The sequence below is a fragment of the Trifolium pratense genome, linkage group LG4, assembly GCF_020283565.1.
Source record: "Trifolium pratense cultivar HEN17-A07 linkage group LG4, ARS_RC_1.1, whole genome shotgun sequence".
Lineage (NCBI taxonomy): Eukaryota > Viridiplantae > Streptophyta > Magnoliopsida > Fabales > Fabaceae > Trifolium > Trifolium pratense.
This window is the reverse complement of record NC_060062.1, coordinates 39,058,877-39,078,207: the sequence shown is the minus strand read 5'-3', so window position 1 is coordinate 39,078,207 and position 19,331 is coordinate 39,058,877. Positions and strand designations below refer to the sequence as shown.

At 33.2% G+C, this 19,331-nt stretch overlaps 1 protein-coding gene across 1 annotated transcript; it reads left to right on the top strand.

The window, feature by feature from the left end:
- The first annotated feature begins 18,278 nt into the window (after positions 1-18,278).
- Positions 18,279-18,686, top strand: LOC123922654 (receptor-like protein 9DC1). The gene has a single exon (XM_045975347.1). It carries the CDS (start codon positions 18,279-18,281, stop codon positions 18,684-18,686), a length of 408 nt encoding a protein of 135 aa, XP_045831303.1.
- Positions 18,687-19,331: the final 645 nt, after the last annotated feature.

The following is a 19,331-nucleotide window of genomic DNA, read 5'->3' as shown; positions in this document are numbered from 1 at the left end:
AGATGATTTGCACATTAAAATGAAATAAACTAAATATTCCACCTCGCTCGAATTTGACTCGTGCGTTATTGTCGGAATACTTTTTCTAAATGTGGTTATGATCCGATTCACCCGAGCTACTCTACGACCTATTATCTCGTCAATACGACATATACTCAATCAAATGAGATGATTTGCACATTAAAATGAAATAAACTAAATATTCCACCTCGCTCGAATTTGACTCGTGCGTTATTGTCGGAATACTTTTTCTAAATGTGGTTATAATAAAAAAAAAATTGTAATAAAATTTTATAATTTTTTTTTTAGATCTGTGTTAAATTTTGTTATTAAAAATAAAATAAAAAGGGAGAAGTTAGGATACGCCAAACGTGCGTGGAACCCAAATGGTTTCATTGTGATATTGGAACGGATATATGCGTGTAACTGTAGGTATCGCGTTTTCCAATACAAACACATACTAAACCTCTTCACTTCCACTCCTTCTCCATACTTCTTCTCCTTCTCCATTAAGTCCACAAAAAAACAACAAACACTTCTATCCGTTCTGAAGTTGAAGAATGACAAGATCGACGAGAGCGACGGCATCATCGTCGAAGCAAAGGTTAGATTTGTCATTCGCCGTAGTAAAAAACTCGTCTTTCCTCTGATGTTGTTGTTTAAAAGGTTTCTACTTTTGCATCATACCCATGTCTTCGAGCTGTTCGTGTAGTTAACGCCGTTTCTATTGTTGTTTTTTGTTATTTTGATTCAGATGCCATGCTCGTTTTTTTTATTGTTGTTTCTTCTTTTTTTTTTTTAAAAAATACTTTTTTTTTAATATTGATCTATAAGAATCCTTTGTTAAAAAAGGAGAAAATAGTTGATTGATGTTGGATCTCTAATTAAAAAGAGGAAAAATTTGATTTTTTTAAAACTTTTGTCAGCAGTTCATGTAGTTGTTCATGTTTATTTGCCGAAAAAATTAAAAATAATGAAATGGTCACTGTAACTTGCTTATATGATGATTGCATGTAGATTTCGTTGCATTTTTAATTTTTTTTTATTTATTCCGAAATGGTGTATTTAAACTATAATCTGTGGCTTTGAAATAGGAACAAAAACAAAAATGTTGTCCACATTGAGGAAGAGATTGAAACAATCTACATCAGCTCGGATGATGAAGAGGTTGTTGAGGATCGTTTTGGTGAATGGGGCTGGTCAAAGGAGGTTACTGCGGCTCTTGGGAATTGGAGGAAGCCTCAAACATTGGTAAGTTTATGACTGAGTTAGTAATCTGTTTGGTATGACTGAGTTTTTTTAACATGTTTATGAGTTTAGTTTATGGTTTTATGTATTACTAATTATAGTTTAATCTCTCATTGTTATTACTAATGTTTGCAAACTGTGCAGCATGTCCCATCTTGGATCGTTCAATCAGTGTTGTTTCATAAGAAAGGTATTATTTTGGATTCAGTGGACAACGGCCGTACTTATCCGTGCAGTATTTTGGCTCCGCCCGACAGAGGGATGTTTGTGAGATATCTTGGAGATGGTTGGTATGACTATTTGGAAGACCTAAAGCCAAGGATTGGTGACAAGTTGAACTTCATTGTGCCGAGCTCTAAGACCCGCTTGATAGTGAAGTTGATCCGCCGCGAAGATCGTCGTTGATTGGACCGCGTCCTCTTTCTATGTCCTACTGCTTTGATATCTATGGTGTTGTAATCAATGGTGTTTTAATTATGTATGAACTATGTTTAATGACTCGGTGATTTGTATGTCTTTTTTTTAAGCTTGAACAATTATGAATATATTATGGTATTTCTATTTGTGGTATGAACATATATTTTGCTATCATAAAAAGTGTGAAAATGAGATGAGTTGCAAAACCAACAAAACATAAAGGCATAAAGGAAACAAAATCACCCCATACCTCAAAAAAATATATGTTCGACGTAAAAAAGAAAAAAAAAATGGTTTCTTTGTAAACTAATAAGTACCATTGGTAATTGTTGCTAGAAATTGTGGCTGTTCTACCTACCACTATAGGGTTTCGGACTAGGAAGCACCGATGCTCCTTAGGTTAGGTGTGTCTGTGTCGGTGTCCGGCACCGATACTAACAATTATACTAAATTATGTCCGACACCGATAATCTTTAGATTAGGCGTGTCTGTGTCGGTGTCCGACAACGACACTAATAATTATACTAAATTATGTCCGACACCGATAAACTAAATAAACTAAATGTTCCACCTCGCTCGAATTTACCTGCTCGCGGTTCGGTTTGGATCGGTTTTGAGACAAAAACTCATCCGATCTGAAAATAAATTCATTTGCGGTTTGCTTCTGTTTTGGATTACAAATAAAAAAAATCCGATCCAATATTATGCGGTTTAATTTGGATCGATTTTTGCATATCCAAATTATATATTGTAATTTTTCTTAATAAATATAAATATTAAAAAAAATTGTAAAGTAAATTAAATAAATTTTAATTTTTAAAATTATAAATTGTAATTTTTTTCCCAATAAGGAGTAAAATTTTAAAAATTGAATAAATGCAAACACACACGTGCGTGGAAACCAAAAGTTTTCTTTTGAACGGATACCATAACCACACCACATATGGGTGGAAACCAAAAGATTTCCCTTTTGTGTCTTGGTACTCGGTACTTAATATTTTCCTAGGGAAACGAAAGATTTTCACTTTTCCCTTCTCCAACATCACGAACGAATACGAAACCCTTACCCTTCTCTTCTAAGTGTCAAAAACTGAAGATCGGAGCAACCAGAATGGCGTCCTCATCGAAGCAAAGGTTGGTCTTTCCACTGTTTTTCGCTTTCGCTTTTGATCGACAACATGGGTTTGTATTATTCGTTGTCGTTTGCTATGACTGAGTTAGTGTTTTTAATTTCTTTTCATCGCATGTTTTTAGGATTTAAGTGTTATTGTGCTTTGTAATCGTTTTATAGGAGTTAGTTTTGAAAAAATTACCCTGTAAATGTCTTCAATAAGATATGCATGTGATTTTTTTGATAAAAAGAGTAAAAAAGAAGTTTTGTTAAATCACAAATTTTATATTTTTTCATACATCAAGATCTGAAACGTTGATGGTTGGTTGATTTACCAAATTTTGTCTTTGTTGTAGAGGTTGTTATTTGAGTTGTTGATGCTTATCGCTTCCTTATTAGGTATGTTTTGTGTTCGTTTATTGATGTATGAACTTTTACAATCGTTTGTTGTTTCCCTTTGTTTATTTAGGACAATAGGCGTGGTACCAGTTAAGACAGAACCTTTTGACGCAATATGGATAAGTTCAGACGATGAAGGTGATAATGTTGCTAAGGGGTTTGCTAGGAGGGTTTCTAGGAGGGTTGATAGGAATGCTGATAACAACGGTGCTAATAAGGTTGATAAGACGGCTGATAACAACGGTGCTAGGAGGGTTGGTAAGACGGCTGTTCAGAATGTTGCTCCTAAGGTGGTCAGAAAAGAAAAGGTGGTATGGATAACACCAGTAACTAAAGCTATGCAGAGATTGAAAAAAAAACAGACACTGGTATTAGTTTAACTGTTTTTGAATTTGTTTTAGTTTAACACCAATAACTAACCAAATGTATTAACTGTTATTGACTTTGTTTTAGTGATTGAATTTATCATCTCACGGCGTATTTATCCTATTTTTACAGCATATTCCTAGCTGGGTTGTGAAGCAAGCTCTATTAGGGAAGACCGAGATTAACCTGCGATCTGCGCAGACGAAGCGTACTTATGAATGTGCTATTTTAAATTCCGGACGCTCGTTGCAGAGATACATTGGTGATGGTTGGTATGACTATGTTGATTTGCACAAGCCAAAAGTTGGTGACATCCTCCAGTTTTCTATGAATCCGCCTTACGACCTAATTGTTGTTTCATTGATACGTTAGTAGACTTGTAACTGACTTCACTTGATGTTCGGCTGAATCGAAGTTTGGTTGATGTGTTTATTTCTGTTTTATGTTTAATTATGTAGTTGTTGAATATTAAGTGTAAAAATGCTACTTTTATATGTAGCCAGACATCAGTTGACAAACACATATGTGTTTGTCAACATATTTTGAATGCAATGTGGTATTTTGAATGCAATCAGTTAAACTCTACCTTATTTGGCCTGATATATCTATGTTGTTAAATTGCTTCGTCGATTATTCATTGTTATGTCAAACAAAAAAAAAACAAGACCATGTTATGGAAAAAAGACATTGTTTTGGTGAAAATCGAAACAACTCCATTAAGAGTCAGGATAGTCGTAGTTCACTTAGTTTTCAAATAACTATAAGATTTTATTTTGAGTAAACTCAAATTTCACTACTATGAAGGAAGTTGATAAGCTCAATAAACATCTGATTTTGGGTATACTTTTCGAGTAAACTCCAATTTCACTACTATTTAAGAGTAAACTCCAATTCCATGCCCCTATGTCTAAATTAATTGGTTAGCAGTTAGTTAGGGTATTGTATTGATAAGCTCAAATAAGAGGTATATTTTTTCAGATTTATTAACTTTGGGAAGTTGAAAAACGCTATAATGACTCCACAACCCTATAATCACTCTAACCAATCTTTTGCATATCCCTAATGTCCACTTCTTTAGTCCACATTCATTGAATTTTAAACTTCGATTTTACAAACCAAAACTTGTAAAAATTAAGATTAAAAAAAAAAAAACGATTATCACAATCCAACAATATTTGGGAAATTAAAAATTTCGAACAAAATTACTTAAATTAATTAAGTAAACATTATAACATAAACAAAGAAAATAATCCAAGAACAAAACAACAAATTCTTAAACATTTTTGATGTCTTCCTTTCGTTGTGCAGTTTCATCTTCATCTTCTCCCCCTTATTAAATTGATTTTCTTTAAGAATTGAAGCCACATCTTGGAACAATTCTGAGCAGTTGCAACCACAACTGTTTGTCCCACAGTTTCTCTCTGAGTCTTTGTAATCCAAAAAATTTCTGGGTCCAGGTTCTGATTGACGAACATTTGATCGAACATTTGGACGAGCATTTGGACGAGCAGTTGGACGCACATAAGGAGGGTGGCCTTCAATTTCGTCATCCCAAACGAAAAGATTACAACTTTGAACTCCCTGCAAATGTAATTTCAAATTAAATTTCAATCAACAAAATCTTATTCAACCCTAAGTCCTAACAAAGTATGATCGAAACAGAATTACCAAGTATACAACGATATGTTAGCAAACCTACCCCATGAGTTGGACATTTCCAATATCGTCGTTTAGGATTTTCGCCTGAATTGGATATGTACATCCTCATTGGTTTATTGCAACCACAGTCTGGGATTTGGACTGCCATTGAGTTTGCAACAGATGAGGAAGACATTGTCTGAGAAAAATTGTGAATTTAGGGTTTTCGAATTAGATGGAGAGAAGAAATGAGTATTGAGAAATTAGGGTTTTCGAAACATGAATGAATGAGGTCTTAATATAGCATTATTTGAGACTATGATTGGGTACAGAGCATGCGTCAATCTACTAGGCGTGGCTACCGTCAGATAAACATTAATGCTTGTGATTAAAAGTTGATATGATAAATCTCAGCCATCCAACATCACACAGGGCTGTGATTATATATAATTTAATGCAGCACATATAGCTCTACTCTCAGAATTAATGTAGAAGATATAAACTCTCAAATATAGTTAAATTTATCCGAGAGAAATAAAATGAGAAGTTAAATTAAAATTTATCCGAGAGCATAGCTAATAAAATGAGAAGTTAATTTTTTTGAGAAAAATAAAAAATTGAAAGTTGAGTTTGTGGACGAATACGCCGTGAGATTTAGACCGTAACCCTAATAATACGACCGATACACTAAGTTACTTCTCCGACAAACTTAAATTAAAATTTATCCGAGAGCATAGCTAATAAAATGAGAAGTTAAATTTTTTGAGAAAAATAAAAAAATGAAAGTTGATTTTGTGGACGAATACGCCGTGAGATTTAGACCGTAACCCTAACAATACGATCGATACACTAAGTTCCTTCTCCGACAAACTTAAATTAAAATTTATCCGAGAGCATAGCTAATAAAATGAGAAGTTAAATTTTTTGAGAAAAATAAAAAAATGAAAGTTGAGTTTGTGGACGAATACGCCATGAGATTTAGACCGTAACCCTAATAATACGACCGATACACTAAGTTACTTCTCCGACAAACTTAAATTAAAATTTATCCGAGAGCATAGCTAATAAAATGAGAAGTTAAATTTTTTGAGAAAAATAAAAAAATGAAAGTTGATTTTGTGGACGAATACGCCGTGAGATTTAGACCGTAACCCTAACAATACGATCGATACACTAAGTTCCTTCTCCGACAAACTTAAATTAAAATTTATCCGAGAGCATAGCTAATAAAATGAGAAGTTAAATTTTTTGAGAAAAATAAAAAAATGAAAGTTGAGTTTGTGGACGAATACGCCATGAGATTTAGACCGTAACCCTAATAATACGACCGATACACTAAGTTACTTCTCCGACAAACTTAAATTAAAATTTATCCGAGAGCATAGCTAATAAAATGAGAAGTTAAATTTTTTGAGAAAAATAAAAAAATGAAAGTTGATTTTGTGGACGAATACGCCGTGAGATTTAGACCGTAACCCTAATAATACGACCGATACACTAAGTTCCTTCTCCGACAAACTTAAATTAAAATTTATCCGAGAGGATAGCTAATAAAATGAGAAGTTAAATTTTTTGAGAAAAATAAAAAAATGAAAGTTGAGTTTGTGGACGAATACGCCATGAGATTTAGACCGTAACCCTAATAATACGACCGATACACTAAGTTACTTCTCCAACAAACTTAAATTAAAATTTATCCGAGAGCATAGCTAATAAAATGAGAAGTTAAATTTTTTGAGAAAAATAAAAAAATGAAAGTTGATTTTGTGGACGAATACGCCGTGAGATTTAGACCGTAACCCTAATAATACGACCGATACACTAAGTTCCTTCTCCGACAAACTTAAATTAAAATTTATCCGAGAGCATAGCTAATAAAATGAGAAGTTAAATTTTTTGAGAAAAATAAAAAAATGAAAGTTGATTTTGTGGACGAATACGCCGTGAGATTTAGACCGTAACCCTAATAATACGACCGATACACTAAGTTCCTTCTCCGACAAACTTAAATTAAAATTTATCCGAGAGCATAGCTAATAAAATGAGAAGTTAAATTTTTTGAGAAAAATAAAAAAATGAAAGTTGATTTTGTGGACGAATACGCCGTGAGATTTAGACCGTAACCCTAATAATACGACCGAGACACTAAGTTCCTTCTCCGACAAAGTTAAATTAAAATTTATCCGAGAGCATAGCTAATAAAATGAGAAGTTAAATTTTTTGAGAAAAATAAAAAAATGAAAGTTGATTTTGTGGACGAATACGCCGTGAGATTTAGACCGTAACCCTAATAATACGACCGATACACTAAGTTCCTTCTCCGACAAAGTTAAATTAAAATTTATCCGAGAGCATAGCTAATAAAATGAGAAGTTAAATTTTTTGAGAAAAATAAAAAAATGAAAGTTGAGTTTGTGGACGAATACGCCGTGAGATTTAGACCGTAACCCTAACAATACGACCGAGACACTAAGTTCCTTCTCCGACAAACTTAAATTAAAATTTATCCGAGAGCATAGCTAATAAAATGAGAAGTTAAATTTTTTGAGAAAAATAAAAAAATGAAAGTTGAGTTTGTGGACGAATACGCCGTGAGATTTAGACCGTAACCCTAACAATACGACCGAGACACTAAGTTCCTTCTCCGACAAACTTAAATTAAAATTTATCCGAGAGCATAGCTAATAAAATGAGAAGTTAATTTTTTTGATAAAAATAAAAAATTGAAAGTTGAGTTTGTGGACGAATACGCCGTGAGATTTAGACCGTAACCCTAATAATACGACCGAGACACTAAGTTCCTTCTACGACAAAAATAAACTGACTAACAAAAATAAATAAGTAAAATCGTCTCATTTATCCGGTGCAGCCTTCGCACACGCGTTTACATCAACCAACGTGCCATTTAAAACTCGTTTTAATCGGACGGTGGTTAGTATGTAAGTCAGAAAGTCATCCGTTTAACATCAACCATCGGATGACACACTCTGTAGATCCAACCATCCAAAACGTTTATCAAATCACACGTGACTTTTGACAACTCAAAACCAACTAAACGATTCATTCGTTAATCTCAACTAGACAGGTTTGTGTCTTTTCGATTCAATAACACCCAAATTAATTTCCCTCCCCATTATCATCATTGCAAACCTTGGTAAACGTTTTGTGTTTACCGAAATCTTTTCATTTCTTCTACCAAGACAGAAAATTAAAGTTCTCTCATCTACTCCCACACGCTATTTTTCCAAAACAAACTTCATCTCCCACACGCCATTGTTAAGTCTCACACTTCATCTCCCAGACGCCATTTTTATCCATCGCAAACTTCATCTCCTTCCATCTCAGATATCAAAAAATGGTGGAAACTGTTGGCGATATTCTTCAAAAACCAGCAAGGGGTTACTTTTTGACCGTTCATGTTAGAGGAGAGGTATGTTTGTTGGTTTGATTTCTTTTGTTTTTGTACAGTTTGAGTTTGAGTTTTTTTTTTGTTACAAAAGAGAAAGTTTGAGTTTGAGTTAAAAAAACAGAGCATCGTAGTTTTTTTTGCTATCTGAGTAAAAAATAAGAATCTAACTTTATTAGACCTGTCGATTATTTTAAGGAAAATTGTCAATTTGCTTAAGGAAAATTGTCAATTTGTTTAAGGAAACTTGTCAATTTGCTTAAAAACAGAGCATCGTAGTTTTTTTTCTATCTGAGTAAAAAATTTGAATCTAATTTTATTAGACATCACGATTATTTTAAGGAAAATTGTAAATTTGTTTAAGGAAAGTTGTCAATTTGCTTAAGCAAAATTGTCAATTTGCTTAAGGACAATTGTCAATTTGTTTATGAAAAATTGTCAATTTTTTTATAACTTTTTTATTTGTTTCCTTTTTAGGTCAAGGGAGAGGTTGAAAGAACTTTTTATGAAGATCACAAAGCTGAGTTGGGACAAGTTTGGCAGCTGTTTGATTCAAAAGGTCTTCGACTCCGAGTATTGTTCAACAACGATGGTGATGTCCCTAGAATTACAGCTGGTTGGACGACTTTAAGAACACACTATAAGTTTGAAGGTCATCATCCAATTTTCTTCAAATATTTTGGTAATGACCAGTTTCAGATCATTCCTAAAGATCACCCAATTACTCCCGACAAGTTTCCTACTTGGCATACAAAGTCGCGAGCTCTCCGAAAGGCGGTTACCTTCGAAATTACTATGACGGAGGATCCTGAAATTGTGGAATCTTTGGTTGGTATCTCGATCAAAATGTTATCGTTAATTTTTTTATTTAATTATATGAACATAAAATGAAAAAATTGATGGTTATTATGTTTATGTTCTTTGTTGCAGACATTGCCTGAAGAGATGGGGGAGTATTTGTGCGACACAATGCTGGATCAAATAATCATTATTGGAGACATTAGAGAAAAGCACAGGTGCGAGCTAGAGTATCAAAGGGATCCGTTTGCGGTAACGATCTCAAGCGGTTGGAGGGAAGTTGTTGGAATCAATGGATTTAAGGTTGGGGATCGGCTGCTCTTCAATACAAGCAACATCTATGATGACCACACCTTTTATGTTAGGAGTTTGAAATGATATTTGGTGTTGTTTTGAAACAGTTTAGTGTTTTTTATTTTGATAACAATCTATGTGTAAATTGACAATGTATTTGAATGACAATTGATATTTCGAAGTACTTATTTTGTGAAAATCATGTTATAAACCAGTTTCGAAGTTTAGTATTCAATGCTACTTTTTTATTTCGAAGTACTTAATTTTGTGAAAATCATAAATTATAGACCGTACCCGTAACAATACGACGGATACGCCGAAAGTCACTCTCCGATAATCTTTAAGAAATTTGAAATTCAAGTTTATTCGAGAGTAGAGCTAATCAATTTAAAATTGAATTTTTTGAAAAAAAAATTAAAAATTTAGATTACGGACGATCCGCCGTAAGTTATAGACCGTACCCGTAACAATACGATGGATACGCCGAAAGTCACTCTCCAATAATCTTTAAGAAATTTGAAATTCAAGTTTATTCGAGAGTAGAGCTAATCAATTTAAAATTGAATTTTTTGAAAAAAAAATTAAAAATTTAGATTACGGACGATCCGCCGTAAGTTATAGACCGTACCCGTAACAATACGACGGATACGACGGATACGCCGAAAGTCACTCTCCGATAATCTTTAAGAAATTTGAAATTCAAGTTTATTCGAGAGTAGAGCTAATCAATTTAAAATTGAATTTTTTGAAAAAAAAATTAAAAATTTAGATTACGGACGATCCGCCGTAAGTTATAGACCGTACCCGTAACAATACGACGGATACGCCGAAAGTCACTCTCCGATAATCTTTAAGAAATTTGAAATTCAAGTTTATTCGAGAGTAGAGCTAATCAATTTAAAATTGAATTTTTTGAAAAAAAAATTAAAAATTTAGATTACGGACGATCCGCCGTAAGTTATAGACCGTACCCGTAACAATACGACGGATACGCCGAAAGTCACTCTCCGATAATCTTTAAGAAATTTGAAATTCAAGTTTATTCGAGAGTAGAGCTAATCAATTTAAAATTGAATTTTTTGAAAAAAAAATTAAAAATTTAGATTACGGACGATCCGCCGTAAGTTATAGACCGTACCCGTAACAATACGACGGATACGCCGAAAGTCACTCTCCGATAATCTTTAAGAAATTTGAAATTCAAGTTTATTCGAGAGTAGAGCTAATCAATTTAAAATTGAATTTTTTGAAAAAAAAATTAAAAATTTAGATTACGGACGATCCGCCGTAAGTTATAGACCGTACCCGTAACAATACGACGGATACGCCGAAAGTCACTCTCCGATAATCTTTAAGAAATTTGAAATTCAAGTTTATTCGAGAGTAGAGCTAATCAATTTAAAATTGAATTTTTTGAAAAAAAAATTAAAAATTTAGATTACGGACGATCCGCCGTAAGTTATAGACCGTACCCGTAACAATACGATGGATACGCCGAAAGTCACTCTCCAATAATCTTTAAGAAATTTGAAATTCAAGTTTATTCGAGAGTAGAGCTAATCAATTTAAAATTGAATTTTTTGAAAAAAAAATTAAAAATTTAGATTACGGACGATCCGCCGTAAGTTATAGACCGTACCCGTAACAATACGACGGATACGACGGATACGCCGAAAGTCACTCTCCGATAATCTTTAAGAAATTTGAAATTCAAGTTTATTCGAGAGTAGAGCTAATCAATTTAAAATTGAATTTTTTGAAAAAAAAATTAAAAATTTAGATTACGGACGATCCGCCGTAAGTTATAGACCGTACCCGTAACAATACGACGGATACGCCGAAAGTCACTCTCCGATAATCTTTAAGAAATTTGAAATTCAAGTTTATTCGAGAGTAGAGCTAATCAATTTAAAATTGAATTTTTTGAAAAAAAAATTAAAAATTTAGATTACGGACGATCCGCCGTAAGTTATAGACCGTACCCGTAACAATACGACGGATACGCCGAAAGTCACTCTCCGATAATCTTTAAGAAATTTGAAATTCAAGTTTATTCGAGAGTAGAGCTAATCAATTTAAAATTGAATTTTTTGAAAAAAAAATTAAAAATTTAGATTACGGACGATCCGCCGTAAGTTATAGACCGTACCCGTAACAATACGATGGATACGCCGAAAGTCACTCTCCAATAATCTTTAAGAAATTTGAAATTCAAGTTTATTCGAGAGTAGAGCTAATCAATTTAAAATTGAATTTTTTGAAAAAAAAATTAAAAATTTAGATTACGGACGATCCGCCGTAAGTTATAGACCGTACCCGTAACAATACGACGGATACGACGGATACGCCGAAAGTCACTCTCCGATAATCTTTAAGAAATTTGAAATTCAAGTTTATTCGAGAGTAGAGCTAATCAATTTAAAATTGAATTTTTTGAAAAAAAAATTAAAAATTTAGATTACGGACGATCCGCCGTAAGTTATAGACCGTACCCGTAACAATACGACGGATACGCCGAAAGTCACTCTCCGATAATCTTTAAGAAATTTGAAATTCAAGTTTATTCGAGAGTAGAGCTAATCAATTTAAAATTGAATTTTTTGAAAAAAAAATTAAAAATTTAGATTACGGACGATCCGCCGTAAGTTATAGACCGTACCCGTAACAATACGACGGATACGCCGAAAGTCACTCTCCGATAATCTTTAAGAAATTTGAAATTCAAGTTTATTCGAGAGTAGAGCTAATCAATTTAAAATTGAATTTTTTGAAAAAAAAATTAAAAATTTAGATTACGGACGATCCGCCGTAAGTTATAGACCGTATAAATTTAGAATCGAAAGTAATATATATTTTTATATTAAATACGTAATTGAAAAAAAACTAATTGATTAGGAAAAAAAACAACCAATTCACTAATAATACTCGAAATTAAACATTATTAACACAGCCTACACCACATTAATGGATGTTGGTTTAAACAAAAAAGTATCATTGAGCACACAAAAATTCTGACATGACTTTTCCACTTCTAATCCACTTCTAAGCCTCCTAAAACGTGTACATAGAGTCTTAATCATTATACATCCCATGTTACTTTTCATTTGCAAAACCTAGCATCTATTAAGTCTAACCATACAACCTTTCAATTGCTGGTCTTTTGCAACAAAACCAACAAGCCATCCTTTTGCATTCCTAATCTGCATTCATCAACCACCAAAATGACAAGACCTTCTCCTCCCAGAACACGAAAACAGCTGAGAGAAATCACATCTGGAAAACATGCAACTACTAAGAAAGTTAAAATGACATCTAAAACTACCACTACCTCAGTACAAACAGGCAAGCATTACTCTGAGAAGCGAGAAGAGACGGTAAAAAAAAACTACATTGACTTGTCCTCCAGGTAACAAATCATACAAATCTGATTTATACCTTTTAAGTCATTTTTATTCAAGTTGTAGATCTGTTTAATACGTTTGTTGTCCTTTAATTGATAAGCAAGATTGATACTAATACTCAAAATGTTTTGTTGTCATCAAAATGAGTGTGTATTTTGCCAATCAAACTAATTTTTGTTAAGCACATACTATTGTAACCTTACAATGAAATTGTATAAAATATAGAACCCTACTTCTTCATATTTCTGCATATTTCTTCATATTGAAGCTTAGACCAAATATAGACCACACACTAAGAGGAACACATTGTAAAAACAGTTTTACTGACTTTTTAAAATTGGTAGGGTTTTTAATGGTTTTTTAAAGTGCTCTGTTTTTGGGGTTTAGAAGGGGTTCATGTGGTTAGTAGATTTAGTTCACAATAATTTGTTTTCTGTATGTAATACTAATAAATGGTAAATTAATATGTGTGTGCAGTAGATACAATTCTAGCCGAAAATTGGATGAAAGTGATGACGACAAAGATTACGAGTCCACTGCTTCAACCCCTAAGTTGGACCGTAAACGTGCGGCTAAAAAAAAGGCAGCAACCGCAACAAGGCCAACAAAGCCAGATATTGATTTGACCAAGGGCAACGCATCAGCCCCAGCCAAAATTAAGCTCAAATTTGATGGTCCTAGTACACTCGATGACTTTCAGTATGATAGGATAACCAGGAAACTATTCTGCCAGCCAGAACAAGATGATGACAATGATTTTTACTTAAACTATCATCCAATAAGTTCTTTTGGTTATGAGGGTGCTGACGTTCCTTTATATATTCCGGAAGTAAGCTTTAACTAGTTGGAACCCTAACTATATTTACCCTATTTTTAAATACAACCAATTATACCATCATGTGAATTTTTGTTACTTACATGAGTTTTTGTTTCACTCCTATTTAATAACAGTGGATGCCGATGACATTTCGACCTGCTCGAAAGATGTGCTTGAATGACATATGTACTTACACTGCTGCATACGTCTTTATGAGAGATGATGAGAAGCTGCTGGGGTGCGTATTTTAAACCTGCTGGTATTTAAATTGTTAATATTTTGTATGAAATTTCATATTTTATACTAACACTGCATACCATCTATTGTTTACAGTGATGAAGTTTTGGTTAGAACTGAATCGGGTTTATATGGAGATAGGAAGGCACTTAAGTCTCTCATGCCTAGATGCCCGGTGGACGAAGAGGTAAATTAAGTATTTTTTTAAAAATACTTAATTTCATCTATTTTTAAATAAAATTTATAACATATTTCATTTACTTTTTTCCCTGCAGATTATTAATCTCATAGTTGACAGAACAAATTGGCTAAACACTACAGTAGGCAAAGTTAGGAAGGTTTGGTATTTGCCTACTCATTTTGCGGTGATTAACACTAACCCGTCTAATTATGTTACATCCATTAAGTATTAATTATTAATTGTTGACTTAAGCTGCATTTGTTTTTAAGCAATATGCTCTGAATACCAACTACACAGCTGATCGTATTAGGGAAATGTATAAGACTACCTTCCTGAAACCAACTAGTGGTGTTACCAAGGTTACAATGTTACTGCACTATATTTTAATTTGTTAATTGTGGTTTGATAATTCTTTTCATACCACTAAATGTTAGGTTTTTTTTTTATAGATTTTTATTCCTATGAACGACGGGGGAGCACACTGGTACCTACTGGTTGTTGATCTGCTGGATAGACAACTTGTTTGGTTGGACTCTCTGCCTGATGCTGATAGATTTCATGAGAGACGTCATGCCATAATGCAAGTGGTATGCATTCACTGTAGTGCTACCTACTTCGTTTTACTTTGAAATAAATTGTTTTTTTTTTTTAGTATTAACTTAATTTCAATATTTGGATTTCACTCTAGACCATATTTGTCGAGAAAATTCTGCTACATCCTACTGTTGGCCTGGTCAATCCTACTTACCATGACAGTTTAATCACAAACTTCCCCCTTGTTAACACTAAGGGACTCCCATTCCAGCGACAAGGATCGTACGTCTCATCAACCCTTACTATAATTTAAATTTATTCAACTTTACCAATGACTCTCACACTAATGTAATGCTTTTAAATGACTGACTGTAGCAACGACTGCGGAGTGTGGGTTGCAAAATGGATGATTGAGTGTGGGTACATGAATGATTATGAAAACGTAGCTGTAAGTCTAGCAAACACACTTTGGTTTTTTCTTATACCTGTCCCCTCTACTTATATTTGTGTTTTTATTTAACTGTTTAATAATTGTATTCAGGTTGTTACGGCCACAAGGATGAAGCTAGCTCTTTTTATTTGTCTCTCATCTAATAATGTGTTGAAGAATGAACTCGTGTCAAATGCTACCAAGTATTGGGAAGATCAGCACAAGAAAAGAAGGGCGTTGGTTAAAGTTTGAATTTGTGTTCTATGTTGGGTAACGCGTGAGACTTTGGGGCATTATGCTTGTTTTGATTTATAATTTAATTTTGGGTTGTAACGTGAAGCTTTTACAAACTTCATTCAGTTGCTTTAATTTTGGATTGTAATGTGTTTTGGCACTTGGATGTTTCAGTTTCTTTAAGTCTTTTGGATATTATTTTGGTTGTTTTATATGTTTGAGTTACTTTGGTAGTGCTTTATATGTTTGACTTACTTTGGTTGTGCTTTACTTGTACATTACTAGTTTCCAACATATTTAATACAAAATTATATGGAAACATAATGTACTTGTTTCCAACGTAATTTAAAAACAAAAAATTTGTGTTACACACGTACACATGCGTTATTTAACTTTTATTATTACATACCTCTTTTGCTACTATTTTGAAAACGAACTTTAGCATTCACATGCTCTCCTTCACATTTTGAATTCAAATCAACATGCTACGAATCCCTCTAAACTGCTTCAAAAAAAAAAAAAAAAAAAAAACTTTGGTTAATATAAGCAAGTTTAACTCAACGTCAAACAACACAATTAAACATTAAGCAATTCATTACAAATTTACCATTGTGAGCAAATTAGGTATTTCCAGATAACAAAACTTTGTATGTATTCATTTATTAACATAATCGATGTCAAATTCAACTTAAGTACAAAGCATTATATACGAAATCGTTGTATAACTCAGATTATAATAATTTTTGACTTGTTTGTGTAATCACTTAAGGTACATTGAACAACCAAGAATTGTAAAAACTACTTTACATTGTTCAACTCAAATGTGGAGCATAACATAATATATCATGCAATGTAAGTTTAATTAGATGAACTTATCTTAGAATTTACAACCAAGAATTTACAGTCAACAATTTCCTATGCTAAGTCACGTCATTCATGTACTTCAAATTGTCAATTGTTAGCTCCTCTGTTTCCTTTCTCTATTGAGAATCTCACAGTTGACTCATTGCTATCCTTGCTATCCATAACTTAACTGCAGCAAATTTAACAATGCCACACAAATTAAACTTGAATAATATCACACTATAACTTAAGTTTTAAATTGATAGGCATATTAACAGAGTGTCAAACAGTGAAATTCCCAATTCAAATCAGACACTACAATCATTGATCTTTGTGGCTGACAATTAAAATCAGCCACAATTTCCATATTTTATTGGGTAAGAACTCCAATCATATTCAATTTAACAGCAAAACCCTTAACCCAAAATTGATATTCCTGAGTAACAATTGAAATCAGCTTCAGTGATGATAATTTGAACATACAATCCCTAATCCCCAATTTCATAAGTTACTGGGTAAGAACTACAATCATATTTAAATAAAAATACAACCCTAATACCAAATCATCTTTGTGGCAAAGAATTCAAATCAACTTCAATTTTAAAACCAAAACCTATTTCCAAATCTATCGTTTTTTGGCTAAGTATAAATACCTCAATTCTGTAATTATTGTCGAACTAAAATTAAAATCAATTTCATTTACCTGTGATAGAAAACGACGATGTTGAACTCTTGTGAAGTTGAGAGAAACACGAACAACCTATAATTTGCTACAAATCGAGGGGAAGAGGAACAATAAGGTAGAAGATAAGCGATTCATAACAAAGAAGAACACGAAGGATGAGATGGACGACAAAGATTAATACGACAGAGGAGATGAGGGATAAAGAACAGTACGATGGAGGAGATGAATACGATGGGGTATATGGAGGAGATGAATACGATGGGGTAGATGGAGGAGATGAATACGATGGGGTAGATGGAGGACAACGAAGAGTTCGATTGAGGAGAAGGAGGAGCAGGGAGAATACGGTTCAGAATGAAGAACACGATGAATTTGGGAATTTAGGGTTTTCAATTGGAGAAATAAATTTGTCAAATATTCAAACTTTGTTATTTTTGTAAATTATTATTCAATTTAATTCATAAATAAAACTTGTTTTTAGTTGTAAACTAGAAAATTATTATTAACTTTAATGGGGACTGATTTGCAATAACCAAAACTTTTAATAAAAAGACTCACCATGAACCTTCATAACACACTAAAGCTGATGTGGAATCAGCTATCTTCCTATTGGACAGTTGACCTGACTTCTTTTAAGAAGTCATTTTTTTGACTTCACCCTAGAAGCTCCCAAATAATAATAGATAGATTGGCAAAAACAAAAGACTATTGATCGTGCTAACAAAAACAAATGACTATTGATCGTGCTACTAACAATAGATTTAATGGGCCAATACCTCTTTTCACCAACTTGGAAAATCTCACTTATTTGGTTCTGAGTAATAATTTGCTCACTTCCACCACATCATTGAATTTTCAATTCATTGATTCTCTTAGAAACTGCTCAGTTGGAAATTCTTATGCTCAATGATAACAACTTGGCTGCTGAATTCCAAATTCTGTTGCTTATCTTTCAAGCAATCTACAACAGTTCTGTGTTGCTAATGCTAAATGGAACTATTCCTATGGGAATGAAAAAATTTCAAAATCTAACGTCCTTCTCTTTTGAACAGAATAATTTCATCAGCGAGTTACCATTAGAATTAGGAACACTCAAGAAATTGCAGAGGCTATTGATATACCAAAATAGATTGTCAATTTTACAATCTGTTTATTCTTGCATTAGGAAACAACCAGTTCTCAGGTAGAATTCCCACGAGTATTGGACAATGCGAGATATTGAATATACTTGACTTAGAAATGAATAAGCTAGTCGGTGTCATACCAATAGAGATTTTTCAACTCTCTGGCATGACAACTTTGTACTTCCATGGAAATTCTTTGAACGGTTCTCTTCCTCCTGTATCCAACATGGAGCAGCTAGAGACAATATTTGTTTCGAACAACCAGTTGTCGGGGAAAATTCCAGAAATCAAAGCAAACGGCTTTAAGACGCTATTGATGGAAAGAAACAAATTTAGTGGCTCAATTCCAAATAGCCTAGGGGATTTAGCATCCCTTAAGACACTGGATTTATCATCAAACAATATCAGAGGTTCAATTCCTGAGAGTTTAGAAAATCTCAAATATATGGTCAGCTTAAATTTGTCTAGGTGGAAAGGAGTTTCAACTAGTGGAGATGTTCATAGCCAAAAAACCAACTTATGAAATGTTCAAAGAAAGATTAAGCATGAACAAATTTGTATTATACATGGATGAGAAGCAATTACTTAATGTTGTCGATCAGTGATTGTAATAGTATTCAACACAAAATTTCAGCAGTGATTGTAATAGTAGTGGTGCGTCTGTCGACAACAGTTACAGTGGAACTATTTTGCATTGATGATTAATAAGTATGAGATTGAATCATCAATGAAACACTACACTTGCATGATTGATGTGCTAGACCAAACTTCACTCTTAGATGAAGCAGACAAAGTCATAAAGGGTATGACTATAAAGCATGCCATTATGTAGGAATGTACAGATCGCAAAATGAGCTGCGCAATGAGTTTATGAGTTAAATCCAAGTGTGAAAATTTGTCATTACCAAGTCCTGAAATCATACTCCAGCATATCTACAAACACTTAGTAGCTTTTTGAAAATGCTCCCTTATTGAGGAGTTTTAGTTTTTGATAATGCTCCCTTATTTGAGAAGGTGTTTTGCTCGTTATGTAAGTAGATAAAAGATCCCAATCTTCTCCACAATCTTGAACCCATCGAAAAAGCAATCTGCAAAAAAAATAAACAACAATTATAAGTCCAAAACAGATAATGCAAAAACACTACATTGAAAGAGAAAAAGAGGGCAA

What these genes read in the sequence shown, in the direction of transcription:
- LOC123922654 (XM_045975347.1), top strand. Translation starts at nt 18,279, where the DNA reads ATGAATAAGCTAGTCGGTGTCATACCAATAGAGATTTTTCAACTCTCT.